This window comes from Urocampus carinirostris, chromosome 15 (assembly GCF_059441175.1).
Source record: "Urocampus carinirostris isolate Australia breed hairy pipefish chromosome 15, RoL_Ucar_1.0, whole genome shotgun sequence".
NCBI classification, from domain to species: domain Eukaryota; kingdom Metazoa; phylum Chordata; class Actinopteri; order Syngnathiformes; family Syngnathidae; genus Urocampus; species Urocampus carinirostris.
The window spans coordinates 23,144,857-23,168,784 of record NC_142363.1 but is presented as its reverse complement, the minus strand read 5'-3'; the positions used below and the strand labels follow the sequence as shown (position 1 = coordinate 23,168,784).

Sequence of the window (23,928 nt, the reverse complement as noted above, 5' to 3'; positions counted from 1 at the left end):
AGTAAACCACTCTTAACTCAAATCGCGAATGAAGGATGTCATTCCTCACAAAAAGGGTAAAATATACCTTAGTAAAATTAAAACGTGATGTTTCTATATCAAGTGTAGACAATACCTGGAAATAAATGTACGTTTTTGATCAAATATTGAGGTCAGAAATGATAAAGGAAAAAGATATTTTATTTACCTCACAAACGCTGTACTTGTATTTCTTTCTTTCTCTCGCTTCCTCCCTTTTTCTCTCACTCTCTCTTTCACTCTGTCTCTCTTTTTCTTTCTTTTTTCCTCTTTGTCCTTTCACTCTGTTTTTTTTAACCTTTTTTGCTCTCTCTTCCTTTTTTCCTTTTCTCTCTCTTCTCTCTTTCCTTCTTTCTTTCTAACCCCTTCTTTCTTTCTCCCCTTCTCACTTTCTCTCTTTATATTTCTCTTTGGATTTTTATCTCTCTTTCTTTCCCCCTCTCTCACTGTTTCTCTTTTTATCTTTTGTTTCTCACATTCTCGTTCTCTCACTCTTTTTTCTCCCTTTTCTCTATTTCTTTGTCCCACCCTCTCTCTTTTTCTGGGCCTTTCTTACTTTCTTTGTCCCACCCCCTCTTTTTTCTCTCCCTTTCTTTCCCCCTCTCTCACTATTTCTTTTTTTATCTTTTGTTTCTCACATTCTCTCGCTCTCTTTTCTCCTTTTCTCTATTTCTTTGTCCCACCCTTTCTCTTTTTCTGCACCTTTCTTTCTTTCTTTGTCCCACCCCCTTTTTTTCTCTCCCTTTCTTTCCCCCTCTCTCACGGTTTCTCTTTTTATCTTTTGTTTCTCACATTCTCTCGCTCTCGTTTCTCCTTTTCTCTATTTCTTTGTCCCACCCTCTCTCTTTTTCTGTGTCTTTCTTACTTTCTTTGTCCCACCCCCTCTTTTTTCTCTCCCTTTCTTTCCCCCTCTCTCACTGTTTCTCTTTTTATCTTTTGTTTCTCACATTCTCGTTCTCTCACTCTCTTTTCTCCCTTTTCTCTATTTCTTTGTCCCACCCTTTCTCTTTTTCTGTGCCTTTCTTTCTTTCTTTGTCCCACCCCCTCTTTTTTTTCTCCCTTTCTTTCTCTAATTTCTTTCTCTCAATTTTTCTTTCTCTTTAATCTACTAGCCACCCCAACAAATTGTTTGTTTTATCGTGTGGCCCCCCGAGTTAAAATGAGTTTGACATCCCTGGTCTACAACATACACATCTCATATTGAAAAATGTTTTAGATTTATTGGAAAGTATTTTTGATGTTTAAAAGAAAAAACACTTTTATTTCGGTAAATTTCCGACAAAGTGGTTACATTTAGCTTCAAAGTAGAAAAAATGGCAAGGTAAAAATGACAAATCCAGGAAAAGTAATAGGCTCTTCTCTGAGTCCGAGGTAACTATATCCCCCTGCTGCTCAGACCTTTAGTGACACTTATGTTCTCTACCATAATGACTTGCGGAGAAGAAAATGGAAGCATGAGGGGCGCCCGTATGGAAGAAAGGACTTACATGTCACTTATTGTTATTCAGGATGGCTTCTTGCCATTTTCACAAACATTGTTGAGGACAAAACAAAAAAAAACTTCATTGTCGAAATCAAGCCGGCAGTGCGCTGTGAATAAATCAAGCTAGATAGCTTTGCATTACTTTGACACAGTGATTTTCAAATACTGAAGCACGAGACTGCTGCTGGGGTGGCAAGCTTAACCTCAAGGGACTTTGTTTTTTTTTTTTGTTTTTTTTTTTAAACTATCCTAGAATAAAGTGTAATTGCGCCTCCACCACATTAGGGAGCAGTGGTGCTCTCGTTGGCAGTGCGCAATCGGTGTTGAAAGAGTAATTTACACTAAGCATTTCAACATGGGGGACTACGGGCTGGATCAGGCCCACCAATGGTTTTAATCCGGCCCGCAGGTCAACGCTGGAAGATGCACAAGAGAAAAATGACTTGCAGTTTGAAATATGTCCACTTGATGTCGTCAAAGCCTGGCGCCACTCACAATGCAACTGGAGCAGCATTTCTTTTGTGCTCTCTCTTTCTCTATAACTTTCCTTCTCTCTCCATCTCTCTTTCTATTTCTCTCTCTCTTTTGTTACACTCTCTCCATTCGTTTCTTCTCTTTCTCTTTCTTTTATCTTTTCTCTCTCTCTTTCTCTCACCTCAAAGTGCCTCTCTTCCACTCCTTTTTTCTCTCTCTTCCTTTTCTTCTCTTTCTTTTTCTCTTTATATGTCGCTTTCTGTTTGCCTCTATCTCTATCTGTTTCATTTTTTTCTGTCTTTCTATTCTGTTTTTCTATTCTCTCTCTGTCTTTCTCTCTAGCCCTCTCTCTCTCTCTCTGTTTACATTTCTCTCTCTTTCTATCAGTCTTGCTTTGTCTTTCTATACTTCTTTCTACCCCTCTCTGTATCTGTCTTTCTCTCTGCCTATCCCCCCGTCTTTCTCCCAATCTGTCTGTCTTTTTATCTACCTATCTCTGCTATTCTCTCTAACTATCTGCCAGTCTTTCTCTCCACCTCTTTCTTTCTTCCTCTTACCGCTCTCTGTCTTTCTTTCTCTCTACCGCTCCTTGTCTTTTTCTCTACCTCTTTCTTTCTTCCTCTTACCGCTCTCTGTATTTCTTTCTTTCTCTCTACCGCTCTTTGTCTCTCCCTCTTCTTTCCGTCTTTCTCTCCTTGCTGTCTTTATCTCTCCATCTGTCTCTTCGTCTCTCATTTTTCTCTTTAATCTACTAGTCTGCGAGTTTTTTCTATAATGTGGCCCCCGAGCTCAAATATGTTTGACAGTCCTGGTTTGGACTGTAAGTACAGAAGACTTACACCATGAAAAGAAACCACAAGGGGGCGCATAACATGAAATAATAAAGAACCATTGCTTTAATAGGAAAAGAGGGTTACCTGGTTCCGATGTCGTTGTGCGCCGCCACCCGGAAGGTGTAAGCGCAGGCAGGGAACAGACGCGTCAGCTTGCAATGCCGTTGGCTCCCGAAGTAACATTCGCGAAAAACGCTATTCTTCTTCCCCTGACACACAAAAAGGAGCGATGAAAACGACAAAAACATCTTTGGGAAAAGAGAACAATGGCAACTATGACTCACCTCGTCCCACTCCAGCAAGTAGTTTGTGATTTTGGATCCGTTGTCGCCTGGTGGCTGCATGAGGCAAAACAAGAGATGAATCAAATATGTGGAGATGTCTTCATTTTCGGTTTATTTTGTTGTTCTATTTAGATTGACAGAGGAGAAACTGTTCAATGTCAAGTATTAACTCTTGTGTTGAAAATGAAGCATTTTTGCCTGATGAAGGCATGATATCGTTAGTCTACATTTGTTGATTTTCCAGGTATTATTTTCTTCAAAACACCCTATACAGACACTCCCCTACTTACGACCATTTGACTTACGAAAAACGGTACATCCCAACATTTTTTCGGAATGTCGAAAAATATCCGGACATTATTGTAAGTTGAATTTTGTATTGTGTGCACCGTTTTATGAGTACAGGACATTACTGTAGTGCTTCTTTCCGCCACGACCAGCATGGGGCGCTGTGAGAGGTCACCCAGTATCCACCCCGAAGAAGAAATCCGCTTCCTCTTCCTAGTTCATGTGTAAACATTCTATACCGTATCTCTTTGACGTTTTTATTGTTTAATATCTGGTGCATCTATTCAATATGGTTGGTGTAAAGTGTAAAGAAGAGGCAAGACAATTCTACTTAAATGAAAGTGAAATATGTAAGCTTGATGCAGTTGAGAAAATGGTTGGATCGCTTTGTTTTTGTGCACTCTCTACCACGGAGGGGGACCTCTTGAAGCCCATCTTCCAAAAGTAAGTTAAACTCAACTTTATTTATCTTTATAGAGCATATTATTTTATGAAATGATAATTTTTTTTAGTGCAAAACAATACAGGTTACCGTATTTTCCGCACTATATGGCGCACCATGTTATAAGGCGCACCTTCAATGAATGATATATTTTAAAACTTATGCCATACATAAGACGCACCCCATTATAAGGCGCTATAAGTGCATGCTGGTTTAAGATCAGGTAATTGTGCAATTTTGTAATTGTAATCCTGTGCAGTCCTTCGAGACATTTTTGGGATTAAGGGCTATTTACGGTAAATAAATGTGACGACTTGACTACAGTAGAGAGTGTAGTTACTTTATGCAACCTCTAGATGTTGCCACGCTCAAGGGAATGTCAACAAAGCATTCAAAAAGGTCAAACTTTATTAACAAACAAGCTTTCCACAACTCCATTCACTCCCAAAATAAATAAACAGCCGTTTTATTATTTTCTCTGAGGTAAAGCATTTTCGTGACACATCTTTAACATCTTTGAACAACATCGACATAACATTTTATTTTTTGTCCATTTAGTCAACACGCAAAGAAAAAAACGTCTGATACTGTTATTTTAAATGAAACGTTAGTGCAATCGCAATAAAGTGACACTCGTAATGTGCAAAAACAACGAGTGCAAAGCAATAACATAATAACTGTAAAATGTAAAACGTAAACACACAAAAGAAAAACAAAGATCACTCTATAAGCTCCTCATCGACGAATCCCTCGAATTCTTCTTCTGCTGTGTTCGAATTGACCATATCTCAGTGAATGGGCCATCCAACACGTCCGGTGTTTTTGTGCCAGCGCTGTTGCCTTCATACGTATAGTTATCGTACTGACACTTCTGCTTGCCGCTCTTTGTTGAACAACCCACTGTTCAAGTGTCTCCTCTAACTCTGGCCATCTTGCTTTATTGCCACGGAAACTTTGTTGAGTTTTCCTTACTTGGCGGAGCTTATCTTCATCCTTTCTCCACTTCCGTACCATCGATTCATTTAAGTTTAACTCTCTCGCTGCCGCTCTATTGCCGTGTTGTGCTGCGTGACTGATCGCTTTGAGTTTAAACTCGGCGTTGTACGCGTGTCTCTTAACAGGAGCCATTTTCTTATACAAATGCACGTATGAAAGAGAATCTCGCTCTCTCTCTCTCTCTCTCTCTCTCTCTCTCTCGCTCTCTCTCTCTCTCTCTCAAACGTGACATTCTGAATAATTCTGCGTTTGTTTAAGGTAAATTGTGCTTTACATCTTCACCAGTCATAACCCTGGATTCAGACAAATACTGTATTTGTTGAATATGAATTAAGCAGTTTAATGGGGTAGCCATTTTGCCACTTAGTAAACAAATACAACACGAGCCCCGGCAACTACCAATCGTTTAATATTTCCCAGTATGCACAGCGCGAAAAATGGAGTCGGCGGCTGTTTCTCGTAGTTGCGAGACCTTGCGAATTTAATATTGAGCCATATATAAGGCGCACTGTGTTATAAGGCGCATGGTCAGCTTTTGAAAAAAAATAAGACTTTTAGGTGCGCCTTATAGTGCGGAAAATACGGTACTTATACAAGCCTTAAACATACAAAATATAGCACTGAAGCAACTTAAGAACAAATTTAACTTACGAACGATTGTCAGGAATTTCGTTCGGAAGTAGGGCAGTTCGACCCTAACCCAAACCCAAACCCTTACCTACAAATGAGTTGGGTTCCGGGTGATAGTTTGAGTCCCCCACCTTAGTACGAGAGTTAAACAGACAGTGTGTATTGCTTTCCCATGAGATTCTGTCGTTCCACCCAAAACGAGTGCTAAAAGCACAACGGAATGAGACAAAATCTGAAGACCGAAACGCAACTTTTTACTTTTAAAAATTTATTTTTTTAAAGAATTAAAAATAAATTGAAGAAAAAAGTGACAAAAAACAAAAAGGAAAAGAGAGAGACAAGTCATGATGTGAAAGGAATAATTTCTTAAAAATGATAAAATACTCATTTCTAATTGATTAACAAGTAATTGTTATAATAATATAAGATGTGATAATTTGTTTATATGATTGATTGAAGAGGCGTCCAAAGGTAGTCTCTTAAAAGCCTTTGGCTTCAACCTATCATCCTTTTTTTTCTTTTCAGATCATTTGTTTATTCTGTGATGTGATGTTTGTCACAGGATGACTGAAAAGAAAAATAAATGAATACGAAAAAATGGGAAAATACAAAAAGTAATACTCAAGAAAAAGGAAAAAATGAGAAAATAACGAGAAAAATAAAAAATAGAAAAGAAAAGAGAACATGGAATTTTCTTTCGTTTTTGTCCTTTTTCTCGTTATTTCCTTTTCTTTCTTTGTTTTCTTTCCTTCCCTCATTTTTATTTTTTTGCTTTCATTTCCCCCTACTTTTCTTTTTATACCCATTTCCTTCTTCCCTATTTTTTATTCCTTTAAAAAAGTAATGTTCCCTTCTTTTTGTCTTTCATTGAGAAAGGCTGGGTAAAAAATAGTAGAAAAAGGGTGCTTTTTGATCACTTTCAGTCTCTGTAGTTTGGGGTCTTCCTTGGACTCATTTTCGGTTGCACTATCCATTACAGCGACGGCTGATGGCCAAAAAAACAAAAAACACTGTCTCTTTGAGAACAGCAGAAAGGTTTTTAACAGTGTCTTTGAAGGAAAACCCAATTGGCCCAACCTTACATGGATCCTGGATTCAGCGGCCCCCAACTCAATTGAGTTTGAGACCAATGTTCCCCCTAAGCTGCGTGTGTGCGCAATTGCGCACTACCCAGAGCTTTTCCGCGCACAAGAAAATCTAGCCAGCTCACAAAAATCAGGGCTCAAAATTGCAAATTAAGAAGCGAATTAAGTCAAAGTTACAGTGCATGAAGGTGGAAATACAAGGGTTCCTCTGACGTTGTTTTCTAAATGCGTTATTTTGAAGTCAATGTCAAACGAAGTTGAAAAGTAAAGTAGAGTTTTTCGGGAACCGGCTTCTTCGGCTCGGCTCACTAAAGAGAACCGTCTCTTTCGGGTCCCAAACGGCTCTTCAGGTTGTTTTTGCTTCTTTAATCCCTACACGACCAAATATTATGTAAAATTGTGCACAAAATGATTTTAAGGAAGGGGGGAAATAGAACAAAAAAGAAAAAAAATACCAAAGTGAAAAAGTAGTGAAAAGCTGAGAAAAAAGAAACAAAAGGAAGAGAAAAAAGAAGGAAAAATTCAGAAAAAAGACAGAAAAAAAGAAAAGAAAGAGAGAAAGGAAAAGTAAATCGAGAACAAAAAGAAAAAAGTAACAGCTAGGAAAAAATAAACACAATGAGATTTTTTTAAAGGAATTTAAAAAAATAAAACAAAGACAGGGAAAAAGAAGAGAAAGTTTGTGTTGCATTCAAATAATTTCCAATTATACCTAGTCAATCTTGTTGCCAACATTCTACTTCCACTAAAAAAATATGATTAAATACAGTTCTGTATCTTGCAACTGACTAAATAAGCCCCCCAAAATGTTAGTCAAGTCAAGTCATTTTTATTTGTATAGCCCTTAATCACAAAGAGTCTCAAAGGGCTGCACAGGTTATTGCATTATTGGATTGGCTACCTGTGGATTATCAAACATTATTGTTTGATAATGATTTAGTTGCCACACTTGGGATTGCCGTTGCTCACTGTTGTTTCAAGCGTTGCTCACCGACTTTGTGTGAACGCTCAGACCCGTAAGGAAAATTACAGGGAACATTGTTTGAGACCCTTTGGGCTACATAGTGCCTTTTCTCCTCATGTAATAAAATCAAACACCGGAGGGCGCTTTACCTTCCACTGTAAAGTGAGGGTGCTTTTGGTGCGGTGAGAAAGCTTGGGGGCAAGCGGGACATCGGGAACGCTGACGCTGGAGTGCGTGGTGAAGGCGCACACTTCCGAACAGGAGCCGCGCACCGAATTGTACGCGGCGCACAACCTGCCGGCAGAGCAACGATCATGAAATTTAACTCAGAAGTTAGCATTATTATTATTAGCATTGCTAGTACGTACCGAACGTGGTAGTCTGTCGCTGGCCTTAAATCTTTGAGATGATACTCCAGTTCTTCACCACTTTGGAAGCACAAAGAATATATATGACTCAACTGGAACATCTACAAGTGTTTTTCTAGTTACTTTAAGCTTCGGTTATTGCTAGTTGACCCCTTTGCGGGTTATCAATTGAATTGTCTTTATTGCCATTGATATTAAGGTGTTGCACATGGGGGAGATTGTGTGATTGGCTCGAGTGGGCGTGTGCTCAGTCTACCATTTTATAATGGTGGGATGCGACTTTGCGGACTTTCACAGCGACAATATTGATTATCTTCTACCAATGCCCGACACCAACTGGATTAGAGCCGAAATTGAAGAAGAGATCCGCCCTTTTTTAAGTTTTTTTCTCGTATAAAATTTATTATTGATAAATTTAAATTGATTCAGGACTTTGTCCGATGGAGCGACGCAAACCACCTGCACCTGAACACCACCAAGACCAGGGAGATGGTGGTGGACTTCAGGAGAACCAGAACTCACCCGGTTCCTGTAACCATCAAAGGAGAATGTGTAGAATTTGTCCAGACCTACAAATACCTGGGTGTGCAGCTGGACAACAAACTGGACTGGACTGCCAACACAGAAGCTCTATGTAGGAAAGGCCAAAGCCGACTTTACTTCCTCAGAAGGCTGGCCTCCTTCAAAATCTGCAAAAAGCTCCTGAAAATATTCTATGAGACAGTAGTGGCAAGCGCCCTCTTCTATGAGACAGCGTGTTGGGGAGGCAGCGTCAAGAAGAAGGATGCCTCTCGTCTCAATAAACTGGCTAGGAAAGCGAGCTCTGTTGTGGGCAAAGAGCTGGACAGCCTAACAACAGTAGCTGAGAGACGGGCACTGGAAAAGCTGCGGTCAATCATGGACAATCCACCGCATCCACTACACAGCATTATCTCCAGACAGAAGAGCAGTTTCAGCGACAGACTGCTGTCACTGTCTTGTACTACGGACAGACTGAAGTGATCTTTTCTTCCTCATGCCATGAGGCTCTTTAACTCTACCCGGCAGAGTAAAAGCCCACATTAAACCACACCACCTACATTGCATATTACCGAATCTTATTGCAATATGTATTCTGTGTAGCACTATTTAGTTATTCTATATAACACGCTACAGTGGGCATTTGCATGTCACACTGGGTATTTGTATATTGTATTATTTTTGCTTTATTATTGTATTGTTCTCAGCTCAGGGATGCTGCTGGAAATGTGAATTTCCCTTCGGGGATGAATAAAGTATCCATCTATCTATCTATTATACAGTAGCCATTATTTGAAATAATCAAAAAAACATATAAACTACAGTGAAAACATATAAGTTAACTGGTCTGCAATCTCTAACTCCTTGTACAATCCCTACCAACCCTTCCTCCGCACACATTCGTGACTGCGACACAACTATGATAAATGCTCATAATAAACTCACATTTTATTTCGTTACTATCATCTTATTAATAATAATGCTGGATTTTGTTTGGTTACTAGTTCATAATGTTTTTAGTGATAGTAAGTTCTGTTAGCGAGTTAGGGTGCTTTTGGGAGAAAGAGACACATCATTTGTTTTTTAATTAATGTATTTTCCGCACTATAGGGAGCACCGGGTTATAGGGCGCACCCCCAAAAAAATAATTTTTGGTCCTATATCTTCCATAGATAAGGCGCACCGGATTATAAGGCGCTACAATGGGAACGTCGACAAAACAGTCAGATAGTTCAGTCCAACTTATTACCCCCTTAACATTCCCAATGCTTGCAAAGAAGCAAATACGTGTCGTAGACACGTGCGGATGCGGTGTCCGTACGATGTCACTCAAATGCATCATTTCAAATATCATTCGGAAGGTTAAAGTCTTGGGATTCAAGAAATGCCAACCATTCCTTAGTTTCTATTTTCTTTTTCGCTCGCAACTTTACTGTGCATATGACAATAAACACTTGGAATTGAGTTTAATTCACTCAACTCATCACAGCAACATCAAGATCGTTCTAAAACAAGATACCGGGAAAATATAAAGCCGCAAGGCTCACCTAAGTTCTCACGTTCAATAATGATACGCAACCATGGTCTTCTTACAACCGTGAGTGAGGTAAATCCAGGAGAGTAAAATATTCACAAATACAGACTAATGAAACATGTTTCTTTATGGCGTAGTTTAGCAAGCTTGCTATTCAGTCATCTTTTTCGGCCAATTGCAGGGTTTGTTTTGGCCCTCTAGCCAATCCGAGGCTCCGAATAACTTCAGCCAATAGCGATCGATTTAACTGATGATTGACACATCTTTTTCAACCAATTGCAGGGTTTGTTTTGGCCCTCTAACCTATCCGAGGCTCCGAATAACTTCAGCCAATAGCGATCGATTTAACTGATGATTGACACATCTTTTTTGGCCAATTGCAGGGTTTGTTTTGGCCCTCTAGCCTATCCGAGGCTCCGAATAACTTTAGCCAATAGCGATCGATTCAAAAGATGATTGACACATTGGTTAGCCAATGAAACGCCGGTAAATAAATCCCAGCACACATCGCGGACTACTCCACGTTCGGGGGAAAGGCGAGTCGGCGGCTGCTTTCATTAGTTGCAAGACTTTGCGATTTAATATTGAGCCATATATAAGGCGCACTGTATTATAAGGCGCATGGTCAGCTTTTGAAAAAAATTAAGACTTTTAGGTGCGCCTTATAGTGCGGAAAATACGGTATTTCAATTTGGGAACATTCACTCGTTGCACGAGAAATTCAGGCTAAAAGCATGATCCTGGAACAAATTAATCTCGTATGAAGAGATACCACTGTTTTGTTCTTATCTTTTCTTACAGGATCAAGTATGAAGTAAAGATATTAACAGGTTTACCTATAAATGAGACGAAACTTCCCGTCCCGCCCTTTATCAGAGAGAGACAACTCGTAGGAGCACAACACAGGCATCCCGTTGCTTTGCCTGCTCGCCAAGCCTGCAGGGGGCGCCCAAGAAAGGCGCACCGATCGGGCTTGCAGGTTGGAGACCTGCAAAAAAAAAATAAAAAAATAAACTGTTTCAAAGTGTTCAAGAATCCTTCACTTGTTCCCAAGATGGAAGAATGGAAATGTTCTTTTTCATTGATATAATCTTTTAAATGAAAGAATGCAAAATAAATAAATACATGCATTGTTATTCCCTTGTAGATTTAAAAGAGTTTTGTGGCTTTCAGTGTTTTACCCTTGAGGTAAAATGATATAAAAATATATTTAAAAATATATATATATATATATATATATCATATCTGAATTTCATATTTTTTTATAAGTTTATTTCTTCTTTTATTTGTTTTCAGTTTTTCCTTGAAATATAATTCAAAACGGTTCACCAGGACAGATAGCAGATTGCCAGGTTTAATTTAAGTATGGTATTTTTTTTTTTTACAGTTGCAGGAAATATTTCCTTAAAAGATCAGAATCATCTAGGGCAAGGGTGTCAAACAGGCGGCCTGCGGGCCGGAACAGGCCCGCTAAGGGATTGTATCCAGTCCACGAGACAACGCTCAGAGAAGCGTAAGAGAGAAACGAGCTGCAGGTTGAAATATATCCACTTGATGTTGTCAAAGCCTGGTGCCTCTCACAAGTGCTGTACTTGTATTTTTCTTTCTCGCTCTCTTTTTCTCTCTCTTCCCTTTTTCTCTCACTCTATCTCTCTCTCTTTCACTCTGTTCATTTTTGTCTCTTTCTCTTTGTGTCTTTTGACGTTGTATTGCTCTCTTCCTTTTTCCTTTTCTCTCTTTTTTCTCTTTCACTTTCTTGCCCCTTCTCTCTTTCTCCCCTTCTCTCTTTCTTTTTCGTCTCTGTCTCTCTATTTCTCTTTGGATTTCGTTCTAGCACTCTCTTTCTTTACCCCTCTCTCACTATTTCTCTTTTGTCTCTTTTTATCTCTCGTGTTTCTCAAGCTCTCTCTCTTTCCTCTCTCTCTTTCTCCCTTTCTTTGTACCAACTTCTCTACTTTTCTCTCCCTCGCTTTCTCTTACTTCTTTCTCTTTTTTTTCTTTCCCTCCAATCTACAGTCCGGCCCCCGAGAGACTGTTTGTTCTATCGTGTGGCCCCCCGAGTTAAAATGAGTTTGACACCTCTGATCTAGGGTGTACGTCATTCTGAATAATTAATAAAACTGTTTATTTTTCTTGTTATACTCAAAAATATCAAGTTAAAATATCTTTCAATAACAAAATTTCATTTGAAATGAATAATACAGTATGTTATATATTAACATAGTACTTCTGCACCGTGAACTTTAACATATCTAAGGAGACAGAGTGTATAATTTGTCAACTAGATGAGTGCTAAAACTACAAACTACAGAGACTCAAAACGCACCATTTTACTCATTTCTTGACCTTATTAGTATTCTAAAAATACACCTTTATATGGTAGTTCATGTATTTATGTTTCTTTTATGAATCACAATTGCTTTTTTTTTAATGAATGAAGTTTTTTTTTAATCTATCACTAAGAGGCGCTAAATAATACACCATGTCCACCTAGAAATTTACATTTTATTGCATGCTATTAAGCTAACATGGGCTCCAGCACCCCCGCGGACCTACTGAGGATAAGCAGTGCAGATAATGGTTGGCTGGATGGATATAAAGCTAACATTTGATCTTTTTTTGCTAGTTATCAAGCTCAATTTTGGCCTCCTTTCTAACTAGCCATATAGTTTGGGGTCTGGCTATTTAGATGGCTTTTACTTTTTTAACTATTTAGCTAGCTTTCTTTTAGTTTTTTACCTGAGAATGAACTTTACATTACAATATTATTATCATGGATATAATCATATTTGGCATTTGGATTCTATCTAACCCGAGTTACATATTTACTCATTCCATATTTTGCTTAAAATATTCCCGTTCTAACAATAATAATTTATATAGCAGATGTTATATTTTAGTAGTTATTTTGTTGTTGTTGCTGTTGTCTTCTGCAACCCTTTGAGACTTTTTAATGCAGAAGCCTGATTTGAGTAAAATGATGAGTGGATGCTGCCCTCCTACGACCAGTTTGAGTACTGCTTCAGTCTCCTTTTTGAAAAAAAACTCAACTGTGCAGGCTTTCTCTGAGCCTGCAAGCATCTGATTTTCACGTTAACCACAGACACAGGATGGAAACATGAAAAAAAAACATCATTTGGAGGCAATGGAAGCATCAGACAAGGATTTGATTGATGGATGTGTGTGGGATAAGGTGTGCGCACCAACCTGTGGTTTCTCGATCGTAGACAGCATGTCTTGAACGCGTTTCGTCTCGGAATCATGATCTAGAGAAGAAAAACAACTGTTTTTTTTAGGAAGGCTGACTAATCAGTTTAAATGCAGATTATTACATTGAAACAGTAAAACACAAAATAAGAAAAAAAATCCAAAACAATTATTTGTCAAAAGCTTCCTAATAAAACCATGATGTGCTGTATAATATACCATACAATGCATTTATAAGAATACATAGATATCTAAACAAATCCCTTTTCCACATTTAAATATCCAAGACGGGGGAAAAAAATTGCAAGGCAAAGATCAACCAGGTAGAGATAAGGACCTTAGTGAAGCTCATCCACAGCGATGGGAACAGGAGCATAATACTAGCATTATATATTATAACCCACAAACTATTTCTAATTTTTTTTTACATTATTGTTTATCATTAAAAAAAATACATTATTGTTATTAAATGAAAACGATTGTTTTCTTATTTTTATCCAAAAACATCTTATGATAGCAAAAATGTACTACTACTGCAATATTGGCTATGAATAATTCACAAAATGTTTTAATTATTATTCTTTCACGTTAGGGTTGATTCTGTATAAAAAAAATAATATAAATAAATAAAATACTAGTATAGTATTACTCATAATAAAATACTCATAAAGATTATTATTCAAATAAGAATGTTAAGAATTATTATTCACTGAATTATTTAACACCAGAGATATTTATGTGTTTTTCTATAAATATATGAATAAAGTACTACTACTCATAATATGTTACATGTAATAATTATCATGTACAAAATATCTTAAATTATTATGCACCAAATTATTTAAAATTGGGGTTAATCAGTTTTTTTTTTTTAATAAATACTGATATAAAATAAGACTATATTAAATGAGTATAATTCACAAAATATTATCAAATATATGCTAATAAAAGACAAAAGAAACTAAATCGGAATGAAATGATGACTCACAACACGTGGTAAGCTTTCTCTCCTGGCTTTGATCTCCGGCAAAACTAACATAAAATGCGACCGAAACAAAATGAAAATAAATCTAAACAGCTAGCCAACATCATTTTTGCCGTTCCATGTATTCTGTTACTCCCCAAGCCTGCACAAAATGTAGTCATTTTATTCATATTTAGTTTCTTTTGTCTTTTATTAGCATATTTGGTATTGGAGTAATCAAAAAGTAATTGAAAGTACCGTAAATTCCGGACTATAGAGCGCACCTGATTATAAGCCGCACCCACCACATTTCGGGAGGAAAACAGATTTTGTACATACACAAGCCGCACCTGTATATTAGCCGCATGCGCCCACATTGAAAAAACGCAACACAAACACGAAATTAATCTATACCCGATACAGTCCAAAAAAACACAGCCGGCAAAATGAACGGAAAACGATACCGGTACTTAACATTTAATGCAGACCTGCAGAGTCCAGGTGCCCGTTGAAAGTAATCCAGGGAAAAAAGTGTATATTTCCAAAGGTAAGGGTGGGAAAAATATATTCTACTATTGTCGGCCGTGTCCACAAACACGTCTCACCTTTACTCCACTTCCCGTCAGCCCGCGTTTGCCCCGCCCCTTCTTTCTCATTTGCTCGTTTAAAACATCAGAATAAGTTTCTAAAATAAATACATTACAAAAATATACAGTAGCAAATACATATTATACATGGTTACACATATTTACAAAAAAAGACGGTACCCCGAGAGAGTTTTCAAAGCTTTAATAATAATGTTATAACTTTCATCCCAAACCGTGCCTGTGAAGGGTAGCAAAACGCTACTAGCAACACGCTCGCAACACAGTAAACAGCGCTGTTATAAAAAACAATCGAACTTGCAGTACGCACGGTAAACCGTCCTCATCTTCCTCCTTTTAACTGACATAATCAAAGTCGTCTTCCTTCAGTATGGGAAATTGACTTTGTCATGTAGACATCTTCCCACGCCCCTTATTCAAAAACACGCTAGCGTCAGGCTCGCAAAGAAAAGTTTGCGTGCGTTAGCGCTGTCTCCTTCTATATCGGACTGCTCGATTGCGTTTAGCTTGAAAGTTGCGTCATGTGCCTTTCTTTTTGCAATTTGCATGATGAGCATATGTCTACGCTAATTTAATTTGTGCACAAGTTAAGAAATTGCAGTCTAAATCTTACCTTTTGTACTCGAGCGCCACTGGCGGCCGTTAGAAAAATTACATAAATTGGCTGCATCACTGAATAAGCCGCAGGGTTGAAAGTTTGGGAAAAAAGTAGCGGCTTATAGTCCGGAATTTACGGTAATCAAGTTAAAGTAACCCTACCCAACCCTGCGCATAGCATTCAATGCTAAGGGTGGAAGGTATATAACAGGGGGGGACAGCAGAGTTCCCGATACCCTGACTTAAAGGTTTTTTCCACCCGCTTTCTCGGTAGCTTGCTCGACTGTAAACGGCGAGGCCCTCGCCAGGCTGGCTTGTTTGCAGATGAGCGAACCCGGGGCCCGGGGCCACACGTATGACTCATGGCAACGGTGATGTCATGGAAGCGCAGCCTTAACTTGACCTCCCTCCCTCTCTTGCGTGTGTTCCAAAAAAAAAATTACAGCAGAGCTACTGTATGCACCTGTTGAACTCTGCAAACGCACATTATACACATTGTGCTTTATAAAGAGCCGTATTTGTCGTCAAATTAATCTGTTTGATGCGGATTATTCTTGTGTAACAAATTTGGTAAAATCTACTATTAATGAGATAAAACAGAAAGTGCTTTTAGTTTCAAATGTTATGTTATTTCAATGCAAAAAAACGGTGTCATGATTACCGATTCAAGGCACCTGTGACTGCCCAATTGGCGCCAACAGCCCTGAGAGCTGATTGGCTAATAGACTCTTTTTAAACCCCCGGCTTTCAAGAGATCCCTGTCAGATCGTTGCGAACCGATGTTCCCAGTTCAGCAAGCTCTCACTTTCAGACACTTTTCCTGCCCGTTTTTTCTCTGCCAACCTGTTTCCTGACCTGACTCTGCCCTGTTCTGCCTTCCCGATATCCGACCTGTTTTGCCCCGCCACCTGCCTGACACCTGTTGTCGACCTTGTTTCCGAACTTGATACCGCCCTTGCGCTCCCGTCCCGGCTAACGACTAGTATTCCTGCAATCTACGACCATCCTCGCTCGACACGGAAGTGCCACTTCCGCGTCTCCAGCCACCTGCTCCCCTTGTCCGTCAACCATCAGATCGTGGAAGCAAGCCCTACTCTCCCTCTTTATTAATAAAAACTGAGTAAACGAGAGCTATTTGATCCTGTGTCTGTTTCTGGTCCGTGACATATTGTTTATTATACTGTTGATCAACTGAAAAAAATAAACTTGTCATGATTACCGATGTGAATCACCTGTGCCTGCTCATTTGGGGCCAACCGCTGTGGGCTCTCATTGGCTCCCTGTCTCCATTTAAACCCAGTCCTGTCAATCCCCTGTTGTCAGTCTGTCTGAGAACTTCTGTTTATACAAGGCAAGCCTTTGTTCAACCCTGACTCCCGCCTGTCCTGTTTTTGCTCCCGTTTGTCTCCGGCTACGACCTGTTTTGATTCCGACTACGTCTACTCTCCCGTCCTGGCTTACAACTCTTTTCCGACCCCGACCACGCTTTGCTCTCCCAGTCCCGGCTACCAAACAGTTTTTCCGTCCCTGACACCGCCATCGCTCGCAACAGAAGATCCACTTCCGTGTTCGGATCACATCCGATTGCGAGAGCGACTTGCTACCCGCGTCCAGCGAACACCGGATCTTGGGCGCAGCCCTTCCTCTTTCTTTCAATAAAACTTGTGGTAAACGTTACGCAACATTAAAACAAACAATAAAATAAAAAATCAATAAATAATAATAAACAAATTGCAATATTGCCATATTCAAGGTATTACTCATAAAACATGTTTATGACATGATTTGGGTTTTCATGGACAAGTGTATGTACATGTAGGTCATGCATCCAAGGGCTAAACACCTAAACTGAGGCATTGGTTTATAATAACCACAAAAAAATGGTCATTTTGTATTCTAACTCAAATATCCTTGAGCCGTTTATTCAACAGAACTTCTCCAAAATTAAGATGACATCCTACAAAATAAACTTTAATAAAAAGTCATTTTATTTTGAAACCCCTAGCAGTAAACCCCTGTGTCATGATTACCGATGTGATGCACCTGTGCCTGCTCTTTTGGCGGACTCTGATTGGCTCCATGTCACTATTTAAACCCACATCTATCCGTCACCTGTTGTCAGTCCGTCTGCGAACCTCAGTGTACTCCAGGCAAGCTTTTCGACCCTGACTCACTCCTGTTTTTGCTCCCGTCTCTTCCCCGGCTTCGACCCGTGTTTTGATCCAGACCACGTCTACTCTCCTCTCCTGGCTTTCGACTCGTTGCTATCCCGACCACGTTTTTGCTCTCCTGCCCCGACTACTGACCCTTTTTTTCGTTCCCGACACCGCCATCACTCGCCACGGAAGTGCCACTCCTGCTTCCCGCAATCCTTTCCTTTCTTCCCAATAAAAATGAGAGAAATGTAACGCAAGTGGGTCCTGTCTCCGTTCTGGTCCTGACAAAATTAAGTTTGAATGAGACTAACAAATACTGTTGGGAAGTTTTTTAACAAAGAAAATTGTTTTCTATTGTACAAATATGTTTGGTAGATGTGTGAATACTTTAATTCATATTACACGTGTTGCGTTCAAACAGCAAAAATAAATCACATTTATTCGAGCTTTTTTGCTTTGTTGTGGAGGATTTTATAAGGATGGTTTTGAGTATAACACAACCACATTGAGTCCGAGGCCAGACGTTAAAGTCTTTAATCTGTGGAAAAACCGCAAAGACGCAAAAAAAAAAACAAGTTTATGATCCGCCGACGCTTCCTCTGACCTCACTTCCTGTTTGGGTGTAAGACGATAAGTCGGGACAGACTTCGGAGGCCGGAAAAGGGGAAAAGAAGATGAAGGTTTGGGGAACCGGGGCCAGACTAGACAGAAAAGAGCCGCGTGACATCAAAGACAGAATATAGATAAATCAAGCCCACCCCCATTTTGCTTTTACTCGGAAATGAACATTGTTTTTGAATACAGGAAGTCAAATTTTACTTCAGCATAGCTAAATATATAAGCTTTTTTGGCCCATATTCTTCATAAAATTATTTATAACGCTGTTGAACATATCCATTTTAATAATCTTATATTTCTATGCAGTATTTTATGACGTTTTTATTACAATTCTCCTGAGCTTCTATGTCTACAATGTTGTAAACAATGTACACTTGGTTGTATTCAATGACAATAAAGACCATTCTGTTCTCATCTCATCTCATTAGCTGCACCGCTTATCCTCAGTAGGGTCGCGGGGGTGCTGGAGCCCATCCCAGCAATCATGGAGCAGTGGGCAGGGGACACCCTGAACTGGTTGCCAGCCAATCGCAGGGCCAATTCTGTTCTATTCTATCTTATTCTTATAATCACTGTCTAAGCCAAATGTGAGCAAGCTACGGCCTGCGGGGCTATTACGCTTTTTAATTTGGCCCAAAAAAATTAAGGATATAATGAGAATACAGATGCTCCCCTACTTACGAAAAACGGGACATACAATTTTTTTGGGGGAGATTTCGAAAATTTATCAATAAACTTGAGTATCATACAACAGACGGCAGCACGGTGGTTAGCGTGTGTGCGGCACAGGTCTGAGGTCATGAGATCGAACCTTCCAGTGCGGAGTTTGCATGTTCTCCCGTGCTTGCGTGGGTTTCCTCCGGGCACTCCCGTTTCCTCCCACATTCCCAAAAACATGCGTGTCAGGTTAATTCGCAGGTCCAAATTCTCCCTAGGTGTGAATAAGCAAGTGAGTTGTCTGTCCCTGTGTTCGCGACTGGCCGGCAACCAGTTCATGGTGTCCCCTGCCCACTGCCCGAAGATAGCTGGTATGGGCTCCGACTCCCCCGCGACCCTACTGAGGATAAGCGGTGCAGATACTGGATGGATGGGTCATACAACAGAGTAGTCATGTCATTCCCCACAAGACGCTGCATCCAACTGAGTCATTGAGACAATAGGCTAATAAAGATGTTGCCTTCATCACAAGGCTTTTGATTTTTTTGCGGCTATTGACAAATTTGTTTTTTGTTTTGGTTTTTTTTAGGTCAAAAATGGCTTTTTAACATTTCGGGTTGCTGACTCTGAGCTAACTTGTTGTTCTGCCTGCAGAGTCTGTTAAAAAAAAAAGTTGAAATGTGCTACTTGTGCTTATTTTATTTTGTTTGATTTATACTATTATCTTATCTCATTAGCTGCATCGCTTATCCCCAGTAGGGTCGCGGGGGTGCTGGAGCCCATCACAACAATCATCGGGCAGTGGGCAGGGGACACCCTGAACTGGTTGCCAGCCAACCGCAGGGCACACAGGGAAAGACAACTCACTCGCTCATTCACACCTAGGGACAATTTGGACCGGCCAATCCACCTGAAATGCATGTCTTTGGAATGTGGGAGGAAACCGGAGTGCCCGGAGGAAACCCACGCAAGCATGGGGAGAACATACAAACTCCGCACAGGAAGTCCAGTAGCTGGATTTGAACCCACACAGGAGGTTCCCAAGACCTTAGAACTGTGCCTGCGCACGCGCTAACCACTGCGCCGCCGTGCTGCCCATTTATACTATTATAATTATGTTAATTAAAGTACTTGAATTTTTATGATTATTTCAATATATTATTAAATTACATGTAATTTAATGTAGATCGGATAGCTTGTTGATTGAATGGTTGTTTAAAAAAAATATTAATAAATAAGCTACAGTTACTCAGTGCTTGAGTCGTTTTTTCACCAAGTACTTTTTTTCACTTTTACCTAAAAAATTATTTGGATGACTATCGGTGCCACCAGGCTGTACTTGCCCAAGACACACCACAGGAAATGGTGCCCCAACTTTTACTTCTGCTTGAGTCATATTTTTCTGAAGTAACAGTACTTTTACTTTGGGCTACTCGACCCACCTCTGGCAGTATGACATGTTCATCCAGATGCCTGCATGTTTATTTCTTTGCTAAAAAAAAACAACAAAAACAGATATTTTTTGCAAGAATAGAATGTTTACAATGAAGACTGTAATTTTTTTTGAAATGGCCAAAAGTTGAAAAACGTCTTTTTGAAACAGCATTTTCTTCATGTATTGCCGAGGTTTCGGACTGAATGGGCAAATCCAAAAAACTCATTTAAAACTAAATATTTATTTTTCCATATTTTGCAGTTTGTGTGTGTGTTCGCAGAAAAAAAGGGAAAAAAAAAGAAAGAAGAGGAGGTCGCATTCCAGCTGAATGACGGCCTGCGGCTCCGGCTCACATTCTGTCTGCGCCGGGACAGAAAAAGACCTTTAAGGCCCAAAGGGGGGAGGGGAGGCCAAGAAAAAAATGTGAAAAATGCAATGGCGGGTGCACACACATGCACACAAACCCAGTGGGGAGAAAAAAAAAAACATCCATCTTTCAAGGTCTCTGATCGGCAGGAAAGGAGGCGTGGCCAACGAGAAAAAAGAACATATGTCATTGGCTGCATGTGCTGCAGCTGGAATGCAACATTGGTTGCTGTGGTGAACGTTAGCTTCTTGTGCGGACTCGTGAAAAGATAAGAGAGTTTGCTAAAGATGCGCACCGGGGAATTGAGACAAATCTTTGAAAAATGTACAGTAGTTGACACATTCAGTGCCATTGACAGGACCAGCTCAGTAGCCTAGATGGTAAGGCGCCCGCTTTGAGACTGGGAGGTCGGTGGTTCGCGCCCCGGCCGAGTCATTCCTAAGACTTAAAAAGTGGTCGGTGGCGCCCTCTGTTGGCTGCGGCTGCATCGGCTCGCTACAACAGGTCAGGTGCAATCGACATTTCGTTCTGTGTACATTGTTACACAGAATGACAATACAAGGAAATTATTATTATTATTATTATTATAAGGCGTTGGGGAGTCTGACACGCCTCAGGTAAGATTCGATTAACGGTCAACCAAACACGGTTAACGACATGCATTGTCGCATATGTTTGGATGCCTAAACCACTGGGCCGTTTCTTGTTGTGTGTCTTGGGCAAGTACAGCCTGGTGGCGCCCATCACTCTCCAGGCCAACACATGTTTCTCAAATGGTCTCGAACCAAGGACTTTTCGAAAATGTTCAATTTACTCATTTAGCTATCTATCCATCCATCTACATTGGTCATATCCCTCAAGATGGGTGACCGACAGCAAGACAAACAAATACAATAATAAAGAAAATAAGAAGGGAAAAAATAGCAAAAAACACGAGGTGCACCTAAATTGGTCATGCTTTCGTCCCTCTAGATGAAACGGGACACACTCGGGTCAGGGTGACACAACACACTCTTCTGTTCAACAGCAGGGCCCGACAGCTTTCACTGGTTTACCCCTGCCGCATCATACGGGTGCTCTGCCCATCCCTTAGAACACGTCCAAACATCCCACTATCTACTCATTTATAATAAAGAGTATTTTGTTTTTTATTCGCCCAATACTTATATGAGCATTCAACACTTGTATATTTGTGTAAATAGGTAAAATACGTATACGTGTACTTTGAATCTTTTCTTTTGGAAACTTAATTCTTTAATAATAATAATTTTTTGTTACATTTTAATCAAAGTAACTTTTTTCTCAATCACAACAATTACTATTTTATTCTTACTCAAATATATACCACACATATCTACAACTTACATAAAGCTTATGGTTAAGATGGAAAGAAAAACATAAAGAAACGAAGAGAGAGAGAGAGAATGAGAGAAAAATGGTGAAAATATGAGAGAGACAAAGAGAATGAAAAGGAGAGAGATAAAAAGAGAAAGAAAGAGGAGAAAGAAACAGTAAGATAATGAAAATGAGGGGGAGAATAAGAGAAAGAGACAATGAGAGAAAGAGACAGACAAAGACAGAGAAAGGAGAGCGGTAGAAAGAGAAAGCAAAAGATTGTGAAAGAGTGAGAGAAAGAGATAATGAGGAGAAAGGAGATGGAAAGAAATAGAGAAATAGAGAGTAAAGAGAGAGGGAGAAGGAGCGAGAGAGAAAGCAAAAAAAGAGGCAGAGAGAAAGAGAAAGGAAAGAAAATGTGATAGTGAGAAAAAGGAGATAAATAAAAATAAATAGAGAAAGAGAGAAGACAGAAATAAAGTAAGAAAGAGGGAAGAGAAATAAAAGGATATAGTTAGAAAAGAGAGAGAAAGAAATAGAGAAAATGTGAGAAAAAGATAGAAATGTAGAGAAAAGAAGAAAACAAAAGTGAGAGACAAAGATGGAAAGAAAGACAACAAAATGAAGAGAGAGAGGGAGAATGAGAGAAAGATAGCGAAAAGAAGAGAAAGAGACAAAGAGAATGAAAAGGAGAGAGATAAAGAGAGAAAGAGATAAGAGAGAGAAACAGTAAGAGAATGAAAATGAGGGGGAGAATAAAAGAGAGAGACAAAGAGACAGATAAAGACAGAGAAAGGAGAGCGGTAGAAAGAGAAAGCAAAAGATTGTGAAAGAGTGAGAGAAAGAGATAATGAGGAGAAAGGAGATGGAAAGAAATAGAGAAATAGAGAGTAAAGAGAGAGGGAGAAGGAGCGAGAGAGAAAGCAAAAAAAGAGGCAGAGAGAAAGAGAAAGGAAAGAAAATGTGATAGTGAGAAAAAAGGAGATAAATATAAATAAATAGAGAAAGAGAGAGGGAGGGAGAAAGACAGAGAAATAAAGTAAGAAAGAGAAAAGGGAAATAAAAGGATAAAGTTAGAAAAAAAAGAGATAGAGAAAGAAATAGAGAAAATGTGAGAAAAAGATAGAAATATAGAGAAAAGAAGAAAAACAAAAGTGAGAGACAAAGATGGAAAGAAAGACGAAATGAAGAGAGAGAGGGAGAACGAGAGAGAAAAATAGCAAAAAGAAGAGAAAGAGACAAAGAGAATGAAAAGGAGAGAGATAAAAAGAGAAAGAAACAGTAAGAGAATGAAAATGAGAGGGAGTATAAGAGAAAGAGACAATGAGAGAAAGAGACAGACAAAGACAGAGAAAGGAGAGCGGTAGAAAGAGAAAGCAAAAGATTGTGAAAGAGTGAGAGAAAGAGATAATGAGGAGAAAGGAGATGGAAAGAAATAGAGAAATAGAAAGTAAAGAGAGAGGGAGAAGGAGCAAGAGAGAAAGCAAAAAAAGAGGCAGAGAGAAAGAGAAAGGAAAGAAAATGTGATAGTGAGAAAAAGGAGATAAATAGAAATAAATAGAGAAAGAGAGAAGACAGAAATAAAGTAAGAAAGAGGGAAGAGAAATAAAAGGAAATAGTTAGAAAAGAGAGAGAAAGAAATAGAGGAAATGTGAGAAAAAGATAGAAATGTAGAGAAAAGAAGAAAACAAAAGTGAGAGACAAAGATGGAAAGAAAGACAAAATGAAGAGAGAGAGAGGGAGAATGAGAGAGAAAAATTGCGAAAAGAAGAGAAAGAGACAAAGAGAATGAAAAGGAGAAAGATAAAGAGAGAAAGAGATAAGAGAGAGAAACAGTAAGAGAATGAAAATGAGGGGGAGAATAAAAGAGAGAGAGAAAGAGAGAGATAAAGACAGAGAAAGGAGAGTGGTAGAAAGGGGATGCAAACTAATGTGAAAGAGTGAGAGAAAGAGAGTTGGAAAGAACCACAACAGATCAATGTAAACTTCAAAATATTGTGACAACTATTTGAAATAGTTCTTATGTAAACTCTTTTGTCGGATCTAAATTCACATTATTATATCGCAAT

The 23,928-nt window shown here is 39.2% G+C and overlaps 1 protein-coding gene across 1 annotated transcript in view; it reads right to left on the bottom strand.

Annotated features, from left to right (window-relative positions):
* The window catches only part of fndc3ba (fibronectin type III domain containing 3Ba), a 197,092-nt gene that overhangs the window by 43,463 nt on the left and 129,701 nt on the right, over positions 1–23,928 (bottom strand). The window contains exons 8-13 of the mRNA XM_088354092.1: positions 13,126–13,184; positions 10,755–10,906; positions 7,866–7,925; positions 7,647–7,791; positions 3,093–3,146; positions 2,893–3,017 (exon numbers count right to left, since the gene is read on the bottom strand). Coding sequence (XP_088210218.1) covers positions 2,893–3,017; positions 3,093–3,146; positions 7,647–7,791; positions 7,866–7,925; positions 10,755–10,906; positions 13,126–13,184 — 595 coding nt within the window. The remainder of the gene's footprint in view (positions 1–2,892; positions 3,018–3,092; positions 3,147–7,646; positions 7,792–7,865; positions 7,926–10,754; positions 10,907–13,125; positions 13,185–23,928) is intronic.